General features: G+C 42.9%; 4 protein-coding genes across 5 annotated transcripts; 2 read left to right on the top strand and 2 right to left on the bottom strand.

Annotated features, from left to right (window-relative positions):
- Positions 1–585: 585 nt before the first annotated feature.
- On the bottom strand, positions 586–1,449 carry LOC121781435 (fasciclin-like arabinogalactan protein 2). The gene is made up of 2 exons (XM_042179172.1): positions 904–1,449; positions 586–849 (listed from the first exon to the last, which is right to left on the bottom strand). Exons 1-2 carry the CDS (start codon positions 1,447–1,449, stop codon positions 586–588), a joined length of 810 nt encoding a protein of 269 aa, XP_042035106.1.
- Positions 1,450–4,258: 2,809 nt separating this feature from the next.
- On the top strand, positions 4,259–7,144 carry LOC121782207 (probable apyrase 7). Of its 2 annotated transcripts, none has more exons than XM_042179946.1 (2): positions 4,259–5,672; positions 6,548–7,144. In XM_042179946.1, exons 1-2 carry the CDS (start codon positions 4,556–4,558, stop codon positions 7,024–7,026), a joined length of 1,596 nt encoding a protein of 531 aa, XP_042035880.1. In that variant the 5' UTR covers positions 4,259–4,555; the 3' UTR covers positions 7,027–7,144. The 2 variants fall into 2 exon arrangements, with proteins under 2 accessions (XP_042035880.1, XP_042035879.1); XM_042179945.1 differs by having other exon boundaries at positions 4,261–5,672; positions 6,509–7,144.
- A 220-nt stretch (positions 7,145–7,364) lies between these two features.
- On the bottom strand, positions 7,365–9,072 carry LOC121782209 (plant UBX domain-containing protein 10-like). The gene is made up of 4 exons (XM_042179948.1): positions 8,308–9,072; positions 8,048–8,224; positions 7,835–7,951; positions 7,365–7,767 (listed from the first exon to the last, which is right to left on the bottom strand). The coding sequence occupies exons 1-4, from the start codon at positions 8,884–8,886 to the stop codon at positions 7,540–7,542; spliced, it is 1,101 nt and encodes a 366-aa protein (XP_042035882.1). The 5' UTR covers positions 8,887–9,072; the 3' UTR covers positions 7,365–7,539.
- A 297-nt stretch (positions 9,073–9,369) lies between these two features.
- On the top strand, positions 9,370–10,948 carry LOC121782208 (cytochrome b561 and DOMON domain-containing protein At2g04850-like). Its single transcript, XM_042179947.1, has one exon. It carries the CDS (start codon positions 9,650–9,652, stop codon positions 10,835–10,837), a length of 1,188 nt encoding a protein of 395 aa, XP_042035881.1. The 5' UTR covers positions 9,370–9,649; the 3' UTR covers positions 10,838–10,948.
- Positions 10,949–18,544: the final 7,596 nt, after the last annotated feature.

Genomic DNA, 18,544 nt, shown 5'->3' with positions numbered 1-18,544 from the left:
AACAGCTCCGCGTTGAGATCCACTTACACAGAGTGCCGCTGCTCGTGTAACCGCCCAAAATGAAAGAGTGCCCAATAAAATTAGCAAGGGGGAAATAATATTTTATTCGTACCATGACTCAAATGGGGTCCATGACATTGAGCATGAAGTTTATAGAAAACATGCTATTTGAGTATATTTCGAAGATTTCTATCCCGGATAATCTCGATTTTCAAATATTCATAAGTTAATTCAAAGAAATTAATATGTAATCTAAAATGTAAATTGACATGCTCCTACAGATCAAGAGTAGTTACTTTTTATGCGTATCTTCTTTTATATTACCAATGCTTGCAACTCCTGTCGTTCCACTAGTTGGATTCGGCCTTAAATATTTGGGATAACTGCCTTAAAAGTCACCAACTTTGCCCGAATTCCGGTTTTTCCTACGACCTTTAAAATTAGCGTATAAAGTCACCAACTTTGTCGGGTCGTTGGTATCTCCCAAATTGACCTGACCCTGTGTTTTCCGGCAACTGAGTGTCCTATGTGGCATGCCTGAATGTTGACGTGGATGGCATCGGAAAATTGTAAAATGACGTTGTTTTACGAAGCTGCTGCCCTGCCTCCATCATCGCCGCCCAGCTCCGCCACCGGCTCCTCTTCCTCCGCCAGCCCGATCATTTCTACTACAACACTCTCAAGCCTTCCATTCTCCAAACGCGCCTCCTCATCCAAAACCTCATCAACGCCGATCACGTCGACGAAGTCTCCATCGTCGACAACATCACCACCGCCGCCGCCATCGTCCTCCAGCACACCGCCAGGGCCTTCACCTCCTCCGCCTTCCAGCCCGGCGACGCCTTCATCCTCACCTCATCGCCGTCGTTCGCCACCGTGAAATCGAACCTTCTTCTCGCTCACCCGCAGCATCCCCAGCGAATTGTACTCCGGTATGCCGTGGTACAGCAGCAGCGAGTTTTTCCCGGCGGCGGTTAGGTTTTTGTACGCCGCCGAGAACGACTTGATCGCGGCGTCGGAGGGGCTGAACTCGGTGAGGCCGGCCTCGACGGACTCCGTGAAGACGTCGGCGAGGAGAGAGAGGAGGTTGAGATCAGTGGGGGCGGAGACGGGGGCCTCGGCCTCTGGTGAGGCGAGGACGTTGCTGATCTGGATGACAGAGATGTTGTAGGGCGATTCGTGGATGGATTTGAGGAATGTGGCCATGGGAGGGTCAAAATCGGAGTCAACGGGGGTAAATCCGACCTTTCCGCCTTTGAAATCGGTGATGTTGATGTAGCCGGAGGTGCCGGCGGCCTCGCCGGAGGCTTGGAAGAGGGTGGAGGTGGTGGTGGAGCCCTTGGTGATTTGGTGGAGTTTTTTGGAGCCAAAGTAGTCGGCGAAGACATGGAGTGAGAGGATGTTTTTGAGGGTGGGGAGGGGGTATTGGTGGGAGAGGAGGGACGGCATATCGGATTTTTTTAATTTTGTTTTTTAAGTTTTTTTATGTTGCACAGTCAGTAATTGTTGCCCATAATCTAGCCATTTCTTTTGGTACAAGATTTAAAATAATTAATATTTAAAATATTTAAGTGAAGAGAATAAAGTATAACAGAGAAAAAAAGTAGAGGAGTGCAAAAAAATAAAATATGTGAGAAATAAAGTAAGAGAAAATGAAAATGGCTCACTTATTATAGGACATTCCAAAAATAAATGTAACTCGCTTATTGTGGGATGGATGGAGTACAAGACTAGATAGATATTAGAAAAAAATTCATCTAGGAATCAAAAGAAACTCATTAAAATAACTAAGCAATATTAACTTTATCACTATTCTGTTTAACACTATTAATTCAATGTCCAAAGTATATTAATAATTTATTTTTAATTTAATTCATTATATACTGAAATTAATAGAAATTTAGAATGATTATTCAATCTTGTACTATATTATATTTAATCATCCGAATTTGATATTGGCCAAATCCCAAAATTTACAATAATCAAAAGAAAAGAAAATAATGCATAACTATTTAAAGTAAAATACTATTTTGGTTATAAATATATGATCAAAATATGAAGTTGTTCTATAATATTAACTTTTAAAAAATTGAGTCTTAAATAAATGAAATCGTTGTCGGATTAGTCATTTTTTTATGATATCGTCAAACACTAGAGACAATTAGTAAAGTTTTGACAAAATTAGAATATTAATTTGTAATTAATTAAATAAAATGAAATAATAAAATAAAAACTCACTTTTTCCATTTTGAATTTCTTATTTTTTTGACAAAGAGAATTTTTTTTTTTTTAATTTTAAATTTTATTTAATTTTAATTAATTAGAATTAATATTCTAATTTAGTCAAAATTTCACTACTCATCTATTGATAGTTAGTTTATGATGGAACCATAAAAAAGAACCTATCCGACGACGATTTTATTTGTTTGGGGATCGATTTTCAAAAAGCGAATATTCTGGACCAAATTTCGTATTTCAGCCATATATTTAGGGTATCCACAATAGCTAGGGACACGGAGAGCCGCGGCGGGCCGGAGTTAGCGCGGTCTCGGCTCTTGGGCACGGGCCGCGGCGCCCTATTGCAGCGACCGAGAGCCGCGGCCCTGCCCAAGTTTATTTTTTTTTAATATTTTCATAAATTTTCTATAAATACTTCATTCTACACATTTTCACCTCATATACATTTTACACCCTAATTTTCACTCTCTATATTTCTGTATTGTCAATACGCAAGGTGGAGATGATGATTCCCCGGGCTATGGAGACTAGGGATATGACAACTATCCACCTTCCCAACCCTGGAGATCGAGTCTCACCCCTTCCATCCCAGATGTGGAGTCCGCAATCGCCGCCGCCGTGGCAATAGACACCCCAATATCGGGGTCAGTCCTCCTCTCATCAGTAGAGGAACACGTGGGTCGTCCCTAATATCGGGGTCAGTCCTCCTCTCATCAGTAGAGGAACATGTGGGTCGTCCCCAATCGGGGTTCAGTGACTACCGGCCCAACATGGACGCGATCAACTATCCGCGTCCTGACACCCCTTGTTAGTAATTCCAATCCACCTAATCTTCTTTGTCTTTTGAATGTGATAATTCACGTGGGGGCAGTTGATGGGCACACCGGAGACCCTGACGTCCGGACGTGTGGAGACAGGGAGAGGTGGCGGCGGCGGCCGGGGGGGGAGGGGCAGTGGCGAGGGCGGCGGTGGAGGTCGACGTGATGTACTACAAAACGACGGAGTCTGTTGCTATTGCAAGGGCCTGGGACGCGGTCATGAACGATCCTGTAGTTGGTACGGATCAGACCGACATATGCTTCTGGAAGCGCGTCCTAGCGGTTTACAACGAGTTCAAGCCGCAAGGCTGCGCCCCGCGTACACACGACCAGATCCGAGAAAAGTTCTCCAGGATCACTAGAGTCGTCAAGAGGTTCACGGGCCATCTGCGAGGAGGAGCGTGCTCGTGCTCCTAGTGCGAAGCCGACAAGACTCGGCGTCGCTCGGAGCTACAGTAGTAGTAGCGGCTCACGTACCTTCGACTTCAATGACGAGGTTTCAGAGGAGCCCCCCTCGACACTTTCTAGGCGCCCAAGTCCGCATGGCCAGCAGTCCACAATCCGAGACGCTAGAGCCGCCTCCCAACTCTCTGTTGCGGGTGCGTCTGCATCAGGGAATAGTGTCTTGTACGCGTCCGCGACCGACCCGATCACCAAGGGGGTATTGTACGAGCTTATACAGAGGCTGAGGTCGAAGTTGGGTTTCAACGTGGCGGCCGCGGCCGCGGCGGGAGCGGTGGGCGGCGGCAACGGCGATGGTGACGGCGATGAAGCTGGTGAAGAAGTGGTGGATTCTGATGACGCCACCGAGTAGGCGGTGGAGGTTTTTTTTAGTGTTTTAATAAAATTTTCGTTGTATAATTTTCCCCTTTCTATAATATAACAAAGATTTGTTTTTAATTTTTTTTATTAAATTATTCATTTTTTTTCTAATTATTATAGTCCGATAATTTTTATTCTAGTTAAATTAAAATATATCAAGAATGGAAAAAATAATTAGATTTGTGGCTTGGGCTTATCCACTATTAGGGTGAATAAGTTTTTTTTTTGCCCTGCCCAAATTTTTGTGACTTGAGTTTGGGCATGGTCTTCTGATTGTGGGCTCTTAGAACCCAACTAGTACTCTCCCATTCCATGTTAATTAAGCAATTCACAGATAATTAAATCATTTCTATTTTTGGCAAATACTCTATCTATTATCAATGAACTGGGAGTACTTAACTCACGATTTTATAACAGATCAACAACAGGTTTCAGTTGGCATTTTGCCAAACATCTTCGGGTAATTTGCTCTTTAACTTCATTGACGACGAATTGATTACAAATCTGAAGGCAATTCAATCTCAGATCTTCCTCTGGCTTGTCTGTCTCATCAATTATGATCACAGCCACTGGCAATCACATGTTGTCAAGATTTGCTGTGATCTATTTGGCAACTGAAAATATATGGATAGCAAATAGTTCGGATTAGGTTTGATGTAGATTACTGAAGTTCCGAGATGAAGCCGAAGTCGCCATCGAAATCGAAGATCCAAATCGCGGGGTTTTCCAATTCCAACAATCCCAGATTGAAGAAGCTCGCTGTTGTCTCCCTTTTGGTAATACTGATCTTAGGTTTAGTTACGGTATATTTAATTTTTAAACATCGCGAGAAATCAAGCTCATTTTTCACTGTTGTATTGGACTGTGGAAGCACCGGATCCAGAGTGAATGTGTTTGAATGGATCGGAAATGGGAGTGGGAATTTACCTATTTTATTGCATAGTTATCCAGAAAATGTGAATGGGAGCAATGGCTGCCGATATCACTGCTTTCAAACTGAGCCTGGTTTGCACAATTTTGTTAATGATTCAATCGGGGTTAGGGCTTCTTTGGAGCCATTGATCAGATATGCAGAGCAATGGGTGCCTCTGGAGAGGCGTAGGGTGACGCCTATATTCGTTTTAGCTACTGCCGGAATGAGGAGGTTGAGGGCTGAGGCTGCACGTCGTGTTTTGGGTGATGTCGAGAGTGTAGTAAAAGAGCACAGCTTCTTGCATAGGAGGAGCTGGATCAGGGTGTTGAGTGGGAAGGAAGAAGCATATTATGGTTGGGTTGCTTTGAACTACAAATTTGGGGTTTTGGAGAGCTCATCAAGGCAACCCTCGTTGGGGCTTCTTGATTTAGGAGGCTCCTCGTTGCAGGTGGTGGCTGAAGGAGGCATTCAAGTGGGAGAAGAGCATACTGTTAGATCAAAGATTGGGCCAGTTGGGCATGATCTTGCAGCTTATTCATTACCAGCTTTTGGCCTGAATGAAGCTTTTGATAGGACAATTGTTATGCTTAGTCACACTGAGGCCCTCAGAGGAAGTGGTGGTGGCTTGTTTGAAGTGAGGCATCCATGTCTAGGTTCGGGTTTTGTCCAAAACTACACATGCCGTGGCTGCTTAGGTGTCGATTCTAGAGCCTCGAGGGATTTGGAAGAGGAAGGACTGAACAATGTGTTTCTTGTTGGAGAACCAGATTGGAAGCGGTGTGAGATAGTTGCAAGGGCAGCTGCTATTAACGCAAGCAGTTTGGAGTGGTCAGATCAGCTAAATCAATCAGAATGCCATGGCTTGTTTTCTTCTGGAGAGGGTAATCTTTTTGCAAGACTTTTTGAATTCTATGATTTGTGTTTTTACCTACTTGTGTTCTTTATAATATTGCAAAATTTCATTATTATAGCTTCTGTGGTTTCATAAATTTAGTTGATTGTGATGTCTAGTTATCAGTTATCACTTCTTAAGTAGGTATGCAGGTTAGGTGTGTAGACCAGCTCCGCAAATCCAAAGGTAGCTCGGTTTAGGGATGAACAAAATATGAGAAATCCGAATAACCAGCAATAACCAAAACGAAAAATTAAACTAAGTTAAGACTTTTTTGGTTAATTTTAGGGTAATTTTTTTTCTTCTAAATTCAGCTTTTTTGGTTCAAATTTTGTTGTTTACACCACAATCCAAAATATAGAGATTATAATACTCACTTCATCAAACTGCAGTCGAGTCGTATTCGTTTTATGGTCGTCCCACAAGAGTTGAGTCGTTTACTTTTATGACGATTGACAACACCCCTACTTCATACTTCATTATACTTCACTTATCTACTTCACTAAATCTCATACTTTATCTTCTCCCCAGTGAGCGCAGTTAACACACATTTATTCATTAATCTCCATACTCAAAGAAAAGCCTCTACTACAATGGATACATGGAGTAATATTTTATTTACATATATTGAAAATTCGATTTTGGTTATTTCAGAAATTTTTAATTTTTTGGTTCAGTTTGGATTTGATCTAAAAAATTAGGTTTTTCACATTTGGATTTTTTATAGGTGCGATTAGGCAAAAATCCAAAAAGAATTCTCATTGCTCACCTTTAGCTTGAGTTTGACATGTTTGTTTGACCACAGTCATATATGCTACTCTTCAGGCACTGCAGAGCTTAACCTAACCAAAACATTGCATGCAGTCTCAAGATATCATGCACTGTCTGGTTTTTTCGCTTTCCATAATGTCTTGAACTTGAGTCAGAGGGCAAACCTAACCATGATGTCGGAGGCGGGGCAGAGATTATGCTCCAGACAGTGGTCTGGTGGGAACAACATCAACGCACAGAACTGTTTCCGAGTTGCCTATCTGACATCGCTTTTGGCAAACGCCCTTTGTCTGAGCAATGTGGAAATCATATTCGGACCAGGAGATGTCTCTTGGACGCTAGGTGCTTCCCTAGTCGAAGGAGATTTCCCGTGGCATCGAGCAGAGAGGTCGGGAGATGGTAAGTTCACGCTAAAAGACACGGTAGGGAGACCTTCAACGATATTGGTTTTTATTTTACTGTCATCGCTTCTGGTTATTGTTTATTTCTGTCAAATCAAGCTTCCTATGCCAGGAAGGAAGAATGTTGGTTCTAGAACACCATTGCCCTCTTATTTGTGTCCTAAACGTTAGCCTAATTGACTGTTAGAGTACATCATTCTTGATTACAAGATTCAAAATTCCATCATTCTTGTATTGTATGTATTACTTTGAATTACCTCATTGTTAGTACAGATCCATCTCAAAGCAATCAATGCCTGATTTACATAACGCACCAGTAGAACTGTGAAAACGCTGGGCCAGACCCACTGGCTGGTCAGACCATGGGTAAAGTACGGCCAGTCCATCCCACCGAGCCATGCGGTATCAGACTTGACCGTCAATTTTAAACGGAACTATTAAAATTGGGTTAATTCATATTTGTATGTGACCAAAACCCACCTAACTAATGTGTAGGACAAAAAAAATCATTTGAGCCAACAATTATCTAGTAGAACTGAAAAGAAGAATTAAACAAAGTACTTCTAATACAGAAACTTCATCTAATCACAAATACTACGTAAATAACCAGCTGCAGTTTCTTGCATTACACAACTAATTAGAAGCTCAAGTCAAGTTTCTCAGAACTAAAAGCTACATAAATTGTCAAAGCATCTCCAAAAAGAGGCTTGCTTTAGAATTGAGGCCTGCATCTTTGAGAGTCATGCTCATTTCATCAACACCATACACTTTTCTTGGAAAGTTGGATATCAGCCTATAATTTCCAACTGCAGTTAGGCCTAATGAATCAATATATCTGTAAATGGCTTCAATCTGATCACTTGACAAGAAGCTCTTCTCCCTCCTCTCCCCATTTGGAAAACGAATCAGAATCTGCTCATGAAATCAACCCAAGAATTAGTCGTTTAAGATGAAAAAATGAAGGCAATAAATGTCTTACTTGAGTTTCTTCACCCTTTTTGCTTGTGTTTGAAAAATTTTCTGCAGCTTTGTTAGGCTGTTTGCTGATAGATTTCGGACTTGACTTCTTCTTGGACTGTCTTTCTCTTTCACTCTCCTACAAGAGAAGATCAAAACATAGTTTGGAAGATCGTTACTTTTTGGTTTTGATGTAACTAATGATGGTTTGGTGTTTTGTATGTAATTGTCTCACCTGATCTATTTTGAGAGCTGCTAAATAAGCAGCATCTTGTTCCTCTTTCAAACGGCGATCTGCTCGCATCTTTTCTTCCAGATTAGCCCTTCCCCCGCTACCAAACGCCACCCCTTGTTCCTCAAGTGTTCTCTGCAAGATTTCCACTAATTCAGCAGGTGAAACTGGACCTTCCATCTGCACAAAAAGAGGCAAAAAATCAAGATTAGTACTATGAAAATCAAGATGGATCTTTTTATTCAAGATTCTGCTTTTTTCACCTGCTGCACCACCGCTAGATTATCACCAGGAGCAGGGGCAACAATGGCGCAGAATGGGAAGCTAGAGGCCTGCAAAGATGTTGCCATATGCAGGCCTTCTCCCCTGCTCGATATCCCACCCCAGCTAATGAAATTTGCATCAAGGAACTGCACCACGAGCTCGGATGAAAGTGTCTCTCTGCAGAAGTTGGGAGTGAATGGATGGTCTGGTGAGTGGATGTACATGAACATCAACTTGTGCTCTTCCCGGGATATCTTAAGCGCTTCCATGAGGCGGCACGCGTAGAAGAAGGGGTGCGTGTGGCCATATTGCTGCTCGAATGTGGATAGGAATGCCCACTCCTCTTGGATCAAAGGGGCTGGATGGCTGAAAGGATCCTGAAACGGCAAGTTTGAGGGTTGTTGAGAGTGGAAGTTTTGGTTTCTTCTTGCTACAATTCCTATCATGTCAATTCCTTGGTTCATGGTTCTTGAGAAGCCTCCTAGTATGTTTCTAGGGAGGCTCACCATTCTTCGAACGAGGCCATTGCACACCGCCTCCCCGATGGATCTCGCACTCTCCCTCGTGGATGATGACATTTTTTTCTCCACAAGTTATGCTGGAAGTGTTATTGTACAATACTGTGTTTTCTTATCAACTAGGAAGTGGAATCCTATGTTTGTGCAATGAGGTGAATGTGAAAGTGGTTTTGCATTGTCAAACATATTATACAAATGTCATTATCTACTTTAGAATCTTGTCTTTTCCTGTATCAAAGTTGGTTCAAACTTCAAAGTGAGGAGAGTATATATGAATTCTTGCTATTCTGATAAATGTACCTCCTTTTTCTTTAATCTTTCATTGATTTAGACCAACTTCTTCCCAATGTTCCATGTTATTGGGGGTTTGTTGCACACAGTTTGGCTGTGAAACATAGAAATTGACATGAGAGAGAGAGAGAGAGAGAGGGTAATTGCAATAAAACTGGTATATGATGGCACCAAACTTCATAATTGATAAAGGACCACTTTCTTTCTAGGCCTAATATCATTACTATCAATCTTAGCTTCAAAGCAAAGTAATGTCCAGCACTTAGCATTCAATTAATTATGAAATTCCTTAAACTTTGATCAAGATTTGATGATGATATTACAAGTGCAGTGGTTGCATATGGGGAAACAATGATTATGGTGGTAGTGGTGGGCCAATGCCTTTTCTTGAAAGCCAAGAACACTAATTAATCTATAGTGTGTAGTTGATGATTTGTAGTAGTATTGACTAAATTGATCACACACACAATCTCAATTAATACTCTTTGCTCCACACACATATTCAAAAATCTAAGTCCCAACAATCAAGAAGATGAATATGAAGAAGATGATGATGATGAGTATGTTGCTGTTGTTGAATATTCTAGCAAAGAGTGCAAGCTCCTCCCATTGCATAAGTAGAACCTCATCCAAAACCTTCGAGCGTTGCATGACGCTCCCGACGCAGCAAGCCTCGATCGCGTGGACGTATCGCCCCCACAACGCGACCCTCGAGGTAGGCTTCTTCGGGAGCTTCATCTCCCCCTCGGGGTGGGTGGGGTGGGGGATAAACCCCAGCTCCCCCGAGATGACGGGGACTCGGGCCTTGGTGGCCTTCCCCGACCCCAACTCAGGGCAGCTCGTCCTCCTCCCCTACATCCTCGACCCCACCGTGAAATTCCAAAAAAGCCCCCTCCTCTCCCGCCCCCTCGACCTCCACCTCCTGTCCTCCTCGGCGGCCCTCTACGGTGGCCGCATGGCCACCATCCACAGCGGCGCCACCATCGAAATATACGCCACCATCAAACTCTCCCCAAACAAAACCAAACTCCACTTCACATGGAACCGCGGCCTCTACGTGCAAGGCTACTCCCCCACCATCCACCCCACCAACCTCAACGACCTCGCCTCCACCGCCACCATCGACATCCTCTCCGGGGCCGCCGCCAAATCCTCAACCCACCTCAAACCGCTCAAGATCAGCCACGGCCTCCTCAACGCAATATCGTGGGGGTTCCTCCTCCCGCTGGGCGCCGTCACGGCGCGCTACCTCCGCCACTTCGAGTCCGTGGGGCCAGCGTGGTTCTACATCCACGCGGGCGTCCAGATCACGGGCGTGTTCCTAGGGACGGTGGGGTTCTCGATAGGGGTGCGGCTCGGGGAGATGTCGCCCGGGAGGGAGTACGGGCTGCACCGGAAACTGGGGTTCGCGGCGTTCGTGCTCGGGTGGCTGCAGACGGTGGCGCTGGTGTTCAGGCCGAAGACGACGCATAAGTTTAGGAAGTACTGGAAGTCGTATCACCATTTTGTGGGGTATGCGAGCGTGGTGTTGGGAGTGGTGAACTGTTTTCAGGGGTTCCAGGTGATGGGGGAGAGCGGGTCGTATGCGCTGCTGGGATACTGTTTGTGTTTGGCGACGTTGGTTGGGGTTTGCGTAGCGTTGGAGGTCAATTCGTGGGTCGTTTTTTGCAGGAAGGCCAAGGAGGAGAAGATTAAGAGAGAGGGAGGGCTTGTTTGGTAATGTTGTTGTTTCTGATAAAACCAGCCGCCGGGCTTGACTATATATTTTCAATATTTATTTTGTAATCACCCCATTAACCAAATTAAGATTTTAAAATTCATGAAAACATAATAGTAGTAGTAGACGCTTTGATGAGAATGTGAAGCATGAAATACAAGTAGTACTGTACTCATTAAGTAGAACAAGACAGTAGTTGATTTGGAGATGATGATAATACACAAACAGCCGCAGCAGAAAAACATCCGCCTCCTGTGAATAACATTAATTCCAATCACGAATATTAGTAGTATTAGCACCATACTGCAAATCCCATTACAAATATCCCAACCATTTTGCTTTCACCTCTACACATCTTTGTACTACTTCTTTCTTGCTTTTCTCTACAAATTACACTAAATCAAATACATGATGACCCATCTACATCTATTGGATATCACTATGCTTTTTTTGGTAATATATGTACTGTGTCATCGTTAACTAAGTAAAATTCTAACTTGAATTATAAACTAACTTAACTAAAAAATTCACAATGGGATCAAGGTCAGAACTATATTTAAATAGATAACCTTCAAATTTGGTTTCTGTAAAATGCATTTTTGCACCTCTTAGGTCATGAACTTGTAATTATATTACTACAAGAAGATTAAAATTTCATCCATGCCAACAAAATTAACAAGGAAATATTAAAAATTAAACTTTTTTAAAATTCAATTAATAGTATGTTTTTAAATTTCAGCAATTATAAAACTAATATTTTTTGGTATTTCAATGAATATAGATATTAAATATTTTATTTATAATAATTCTACACATAACAAAAATAAATATTCTCCCTCTAATATATGACTAATAAAAATATACTATTCTCAGTTAAATTAATAAAGATATATGAATTTGACATTTGAGCCTTTTGATTTTGAGGCTTATGGGTAAATACAAAAAAAAAATTCAAATGATATTTTGCATAAGATATGCAACTGTAGCAATATTTGAAGTTCACTCCTTTATTAAACCATAAATAGCTCGAGAATTGTTTATTTATATTTAAAAAAGGAATAAGTGTTTATTTATAAAAATGAAATTAAAAAAAAAAACTGAAAAAAATGCGGGCTAAGATCACATCTCTCTCCGGCTCCGATATACACAGTCAGAAGCAGAGCTCCGGGGAGAGCACTGTGCTTACACAAATGGCCGAGAGGCGATTACTGTGTGAACAGGAAATTCCAATTCAGCAGCGGAGACTCAACACTATTCCGCCAAGTCCCGAGCCCAAAACATCATTCATTTTCAAGGCAATAGCAATATGTTTATCCGTGTGTGTTTTGGATTCGGATTTAGGGTTTAATTTCCTCACTAATTTCTTCAATTCTGCTTAAGAGGATTCTATTTTTTGTTAGGGCAACGGACGTGTACTATTTTTTATGCGGTTTGAGGGTTTTCTAGAGCTGTGGCAGATAAATTGGGAAAGCTAAAAAGGGGAACTGAGAGAAGCTGAAGATGCTTTGGTCAAGGCTCTTGCTGGTACTGCCTCTTCTCTATTTCAAATTGGATGTACCATAATTATTCAACAGTTTTGTACTCCCTCCGTCCCCCAAAATTCGTCACCATTTGACCCGACACGGGTTTTAATAAATTTAATAGAAAGTGAGTTGAAAAAGTTGGTGGCATATGGGTCCTACTTTTATATATTAGTTTTATAATAAAATGTGAGTGTGAATGAGTTAGTGGAATGTAGGGTCCACTACCAAAAATGATAAAAGTGAAAGGTGACAAATTTTTAGGGACGGACGAAAAAGGAAATAGGTGACAAATTTTCAGGGACGGAGGGAGTATATGATTTTCTGTTGAAAAGATTCACTTATTAATTCAATTAGTTTTTCTGTGAATATGCTTTTAGCTCGAAGTGGCCTAGTGATATACTCCTAATAGGATACAGTAGAAACAGATAAGCATATACTACTACACAAGTTTTAGTTCAAAAGTGGTTCAAATATTCATAATGTAAAATGTGATTCAAAGATTATTTTTTTTGTACGGCCCAAATGAAAATAAGTTTGTTAAAGAGTATATTAGGTTAGGGATTCGACTCACCACGGGGTAGATAGGGAATCACAATTGTTCCTCTTTGAAAGAAGAAAAAAAGAGAACTCCCTGCTAGGCTCTTTTTGTCAATAGATAGTTAACATTTGGTTCGATTAAAATAATAGGAATTAGTTTCTCCGCAAAAACTGCATGTTCGAATTGCTGAGTTCAGGGGATAAACCATCTTCTTTATTCATTTTATTTACGTGCATCAAGGGATGGAATGTTTCTTCAGCCAATACTTGAATTTGAGATTCATTAAATATTCTAGACATGGTCACTAATGTCTAATTGCTATTAGAGTACTAATCTCAAGATTCTCAAAATAATTTGATTAGTTTTATGCCATGTTCATCTTGTGGGGAATTAACCACAGTGACATTCTGCGAACAAAATCCGCTTGTGCATTTTAAAACAAATAATATATGATCAACTTATTGATTTGTGTATGGTATCTTGAAACGGTGTTTGTACGCTCAGGGCGCTTAGGTGTCGTTCAAGCAAGGATATATCCTACTGGTCAGGATAGAGATCCTAACTAAGCCTAGACCCTGGTTTCAAAAATTCCTCAACCCACTCCTACTGATCAGTATAGTGGTGGTAAGGGTCGAATCCCACAGAGATGGTGCGTTAAAACTATTGTGGTGATATTCTGGATGGTTTGGTTAGCTACCACGCTCGGGTTGAGTCTCTACCTAGGCAAGAACTTAAAGGTAATTTCCTACTGACTAGAATGGGGAAAGTGGTGTAGAGGTGCAGCTGTGTACGTGGAAATGGGGAGACATTTTTGTAACAGAAAATATTTGGAAGGTACGGGATTCTATTTTGGGCTAGACAGAATATTCAGAGGGTAGTGGTAGTCATGGTGACTAGGCTGACGGATCTGCAGGTTATAACTAAAAAGTAAAGGACAAAAAGCAAAAAGCATCTAAAAAGCAAAGTGGTCCCCAACATTAGACTTGGACATCATCTTCTTCAACAACACAAACTAAAATCAGAAAATAATTCCAGATTCAACACAGAAACACAGTTTATCAATTCGCGAACACAGATCCACAAATAAGAACACCAAATCTGAAATCAAACACAGAAACTGCAACTCCGCGTACTGGTCAACAGGAAACGAAACGTACTCAAACTAAACTTCACATGCAGCGATTCACTCCCGATCGAACAGTTCCACGTTTAACTAAGGAAATTGCGACGGAAATAAGGAAAGAAAAGATTCAGCACTTAAAACACAAAGGAACCTTAGATCTAAGCTAACTAGGCGGAATAGGAAGGAAAATAAATCAACACAATAACCGAAACGGAAATCAACTTCATAGCATAAACACGTTCAGATCTTCAACAAGTACTTCAAAAGCAGAAAATATCCAAAAGCAACAAAGATCCAACGTAAAGAAAGCAAGTAAATTAAACTACGAAAGCGAATAAAAGTGTTTTGCCACTCCGGGTGATGGAATCTCTAAGCTACGGTCTTGCTGGCTAGAACGGACGATTTGGAACTCCGGGAACATCTAGATCTTCAAGTGACCATGACAGTGGCGAGGAACGAGATTCTGGACTGGGCTGAAAGACTAAACTCCGAGAGAACTCTCCTAAAAGTGATGATGATCATCCCCCTTCTCTCTCCAAGTGGCTTCCTTTTATAGGGAGGCTTACCCTTGATTTTTAGGGTAAAACCTTGCGGTGAAATGACTTTTTTGCCCTTAATTGTGATTGAGCAGTCCCAGCTATCCTCCTTCTCCATCTCGAGCCATTTTTGCATGTATACTGGTCAGTACGTAATCGTCCTGACGACCTTTTCACTTGAAGTGTCTGAAACTCTGCCTACTGGTTAGAACGCTTACCCTGCACGCTTAAGCAACTAGTTTTGCAGATATAATTCAATTATGCACATCATACTGACCCGTAACCTAAACCTAGAATACGACTTATCAAACTGCTCACACTTACCACATGCTTTTCCTCAAGCGTGAAGAACAAACAAAAAGGAATAAGTCGAATTCTAGTCTGGTTACTCCCCTGACCGACTCGACCTAAACTAGACTCTATACTACAACGACGCAAAGAAAAACACTTGGTCAAACACAGAAAAAACACACAAACACACAAACACAAATAAAACTAAAACACAAAGATTGGGCTATATTTTCAACCATCCCTTACCTCGGGATCTGGTGCAATCCGGCCTTAGACAGCCTTGAACTTCTGCCACCCCCCATTCCTTCCTGGTCAGTATATCCGCTTGTCAAGATCGCCCAAACTCTCGGCCAAACACTAGATTCACTCGGTCTCTCATACCTCACCAGGAATGTTGGGACCGCATTCTCTCAATACGCTCAACCACACTTGCTTCGGACTTGGATCTCACGTGCAGCTACTGAAGGGCTTAAAGGCTTGTAATGGGGCTATTGGGTTATAGCGTTTTGGGGTAGATGTTCCTAAGGCTCTAAGTTTCAACATTTCTATTTTATTGATGTGGGGGGGAACTGTGTGCATTAGGCTTCTGATCAGTTGCTTCTTAGCTGGCGCTTCTGGCTTAGGTTTCTAACTGGTTAGTATCATCTTGTGGCTTTGCCACCCTTATTCCTTCTCTTTTTTTTTATTTTATTTATTTTTATTTTTTTTTATTTTCCCTTTGTGGCTTCGCCACCCTTATACCTTCTTCTCTCCCCATTTTTTTTTTCTTTTTGTGGACCCAGGATAACTCCCTGGTCGATTTCCTTCCGAACTTTCTTGCCCAGCTGGAGTCTGCTCTCTTTCACATCTTTCTGGCCAGTAAGCTTCATTCGCCTCATGCCTTGCACACACACAGCCCCAGCGGCTAGGGGTATTTATCTAGGTAAAAGAGTTGGGAAAAGAGGTTCTAAGGGTGGTTTTTTTTTTTTTTTTGGGGGGGGGGGGGTTTCCTACTGCCTTCAGTGTTTGCTACCCGTGGTCACTTCATCCTAGGCAAATTGTGGCAGCCTCTCCTTTTTTTCAATATTTGTGGAAAGTGGTTCCACTTTAAGCTTATAACTCACATTTGAAGAGGGCTTTCGCGTTTGGCTCTAAGTATGAGCTTTTCTCTCATACTCACATCATCTATCCTGACTAGGAGGTACTAGGGAGGGTGGTTTCGGTTTTCCAGCATGTCTTATTTCCCTCAGTTCCCTTCACCGTCAGCTCAAGACGGTTGAGTTTTAAGCCCAATCAACACTCAAATTAAAAAAAACTAAACTTAACAGGACACTAACACAAGCACGAACACAAAAACTACACATATACACATATACACATACTCATCATACTGGTCATTGCGTCCCCCCTCCCACTTCATAAGTGTCTGCCCTCAGATAAGGCTGTGAAGTGGAAAAGGTAATGACCAGTATGATGGACACATAGACAAACATACAGAAACAACAAATTAAAACTAAAACTTCTCACACTTAGACTATGGAATAGGCTAAGTGGGAGAGTTTGAAAACCTAAACAGACCAACAAAACACACATATATATAAAACTCCTCACACTTAGGTCGTGCAACGGACTAAGTGTGAGGCAACATGCGTACGAAACAAGATAAAGAAAAAAAAAACAAAAACATGCTACACAGAAACAAACACCAACAAACAGAAAGCTAAAAATAAAACTAACTTGTCAGGGTGGGGGGTGGTCTAGCGAAGTCTTCTGCTCCTCCGTGGGGCAGGTGGTGTAGGCTGCTTTTCCAGGGGTTCCTCTTCCGTTCCAGTGTGATCCTCATTTTCATTCGCCGGTTCCTCGGCCTATGCCGGCACCTCGGCGTTCTCTTCCTCGGGCTCTTCTATCACTGTCTCTGGTGGGTGGGTCTCACCGTCCTGGCCTCCATGGCCGCTTGTTCCTGTAGCTGGTTCCTTCTTCCGGCTGGTCACTTCCTTCAACAACTCATCTATCACGGATGCCATTCGGCCCATCTCCGTGATCAATCGATGGTTCTCCTCTCCTAAAATAGTCACTAACGTCTCCATAGCATCTTGCCTCTGAGCCAATGTCCTCTGCTCTGCAGACCCTTCCAACATCCGTTCCACTACTCCCGCTAGCTTGACCATCTCTGCCTTCAACTGCTTATTCTCCTCTCTAACTTCGTCCATTGCCTTCTCCATTCTGGCTTGACGCTGTTCCTGGTCTGATGCCAATCCGATCATTTCTGCCCTTATCTGTCTGCATTCCTCCGCTATTTCCTCCACAGCTTTTTCCATCCCCTCTTGCCTTTGGTCGTGTGCCAGTGCTTCATGAGCTACTGCTAACCGAGCAGTGGGTACAGCTTCCTCTCCCATCGCATAGAAGTGTGGCACGCCTTGCCTCATGTACACCGTATTCGTCCGGACGAACTGGGGGGTATCAAACAATCCTGGGGCGTCCACCATCGTCAAGGGGGTTAAGTCTTCGTCCTCCGAAACGGTGATGTTGTCTCTCACAAAGATTCCCAATACATGGCAGAGGGAAATATTTTGTGCTGGGTGGGTAGCGATGAGGTGACATGTGTATGCAGTCCAGAACCCTATGTGCAACTTTCTGCCTTTCTTGGCACACCACATAACTTCTCCCATACTTACCTTTTCCCCCTCACAAACCCTCATTTTGCAATTACACTCTCTCTCGAAAAATTCCTTTTTCATCTCCGCCGACTCCCAACCCTAATTTCTAGATCGTAATTTCCGCTCATGGGTAAGAAGGCATTCGCCAAGAAAAACAAACCCAGCCGCCGAGAAACCCCGGAGGCACGACCACAGCCAACCCCACCAGCACCCGTCGCTCAGCCATTGCCCATGGTTTCCTTGGATGCCATGATGGCATTTCTTCGCCAACAGGACCCAACTAGGGACTGGACGGCGGCATTGACTGGTTTTGGTCAAACGGGGGGCGTCGGAACCACATCCAGCGAAGCTCCGCCTGTGCCGGTAAGTCATGCAGCAGATTCAGTACCGGAATCGGCAGAACTCGACGCTATCGCCGCACATTACGACTCCGACTCTGAGGAGCGTAAGAAAAAGTCGAACCAAGGCAAGACGACTCCGGAGGGGAGCGAAGGTACAAAGAGGACGCCCGAGGAGGAACCGGTATTTCAAGAAGTGAGAAGGCCGGAAATAGATTTGAATGAATCGGCCAGAAAATAAGGCCTCATGACAGACGAAGAATTTGACTCGATTCTGAACAGGGTCAACCGGAGAGAAGAGGACACTGCACCAATGGCTGAGGGTCTAGACCTCGCATTGGGGGCAGTAGGAAACAGGGAGAAAGCCACATCAGGAACCATACTGGAAGGCCGACCTTTCCAGTTGGTAGGAGGGGAAGGAGAGGTACCGAGTAAATAAAAAGAACCAGTAGACCCCCAAGTGAAAGCCGGGGATGATAAAGTACAAGTAGAAGAGGAAGGTACTGCGTCTACGAAAGCCAAGGATGCAGGAACAGAGATAGCAGAGCCGGAAGTAGAGCCACCCACCCCAGTGGCACCTCAGGTTGTAAAGCCAATTCCGGTCAGGCGAAAACTGGTGGTGAAAGCAGACCCCAAGGCAGACTCGCCCAAGCCGCAGAGGGTATCGCAACGTTGTTTAGGTAAGTGGGCCTCCAGCAGGGCCAAACCGAACACGGCGGAGGACC

This window comes from Salvia splendens, chromosome 20, assembly GCF_004379255.2.
Source record: "Salvia splendens isolate huo1 chromosome 20, SspV2, whole genome shotgun sequence".
NCBI lineage: Eukaryota > Viridiplantae > Streptophyta > Magnoliopsida > Lamiales > Lamiaceae > Salvia > Salvia splendens.
The sequence above is the reverse complement of the archived record's forward strand: the minus strand, read 5'-3'. Positions and strand labels throughout refer to the sequence as shown.

Excerpts from the sequence above, each read along its gene's own strand:
- LOC121781435 (XM_042179172.1), bottom strand. The coding sequence starts at position 1,449 with ATGCCGTCCCTCCTCTCCCACCAATACCCCCTCCCCACCCTCAAAAAC. Across the intron at positions 850-903 it reads ATTCGCTGGGGATGCTGCGG|GATGAAGGCGTCGCCGGGCT; the intron begins GTGAGCGAGAAG and ends CGATGAGGTGAG.
- LOC121782209 (XM_042179948.1), bottom strand. The coding sequence starts at position 8,886 with ATGTCATCATCCACGAGGGAGAGTGCGAGATCCATCGGGGAGGCGGTG. Across the intron at positions 8,225-8,307 it reads ATCTAGCGGTGGTGCAGCAG|ATGGAAGGTCCAGTTTCACC; the intron begins GTGAAAAAAGCA and ends CTTTTTGTGCAG. Across the intron at positions 7,952-8,047 it reads CAGCTCTCAAAATAGATCAG|GAGAGTGAAAGAGAAAGACA; the intron begins GTGAGACAATTA and ends CTTCTCTTGTAG.
- LOC121782207 (XM_042179945.1), top strand. The coding sequence starts at position 4,556 with ATGAAGCCGAAGTCGCCATCGAAATCGAAGATCCAAATCGCGGGGTTT. Across the intron at positions 5,673-6,508 it reads CTTGTTTTCTTCTGGAGAGG|GCACTGCAGAGCTTAACCTA; the intron begins GTAATCTTTTTG and ends GCTACTCTTCAG.
- LOC121782208 (XM_042179947.1), top strand. The coding sequence starts at position 9,650 with ATGAATATGAAGAAGATGATGATGATGAGTATGTTGCTGTTGTTGAAT.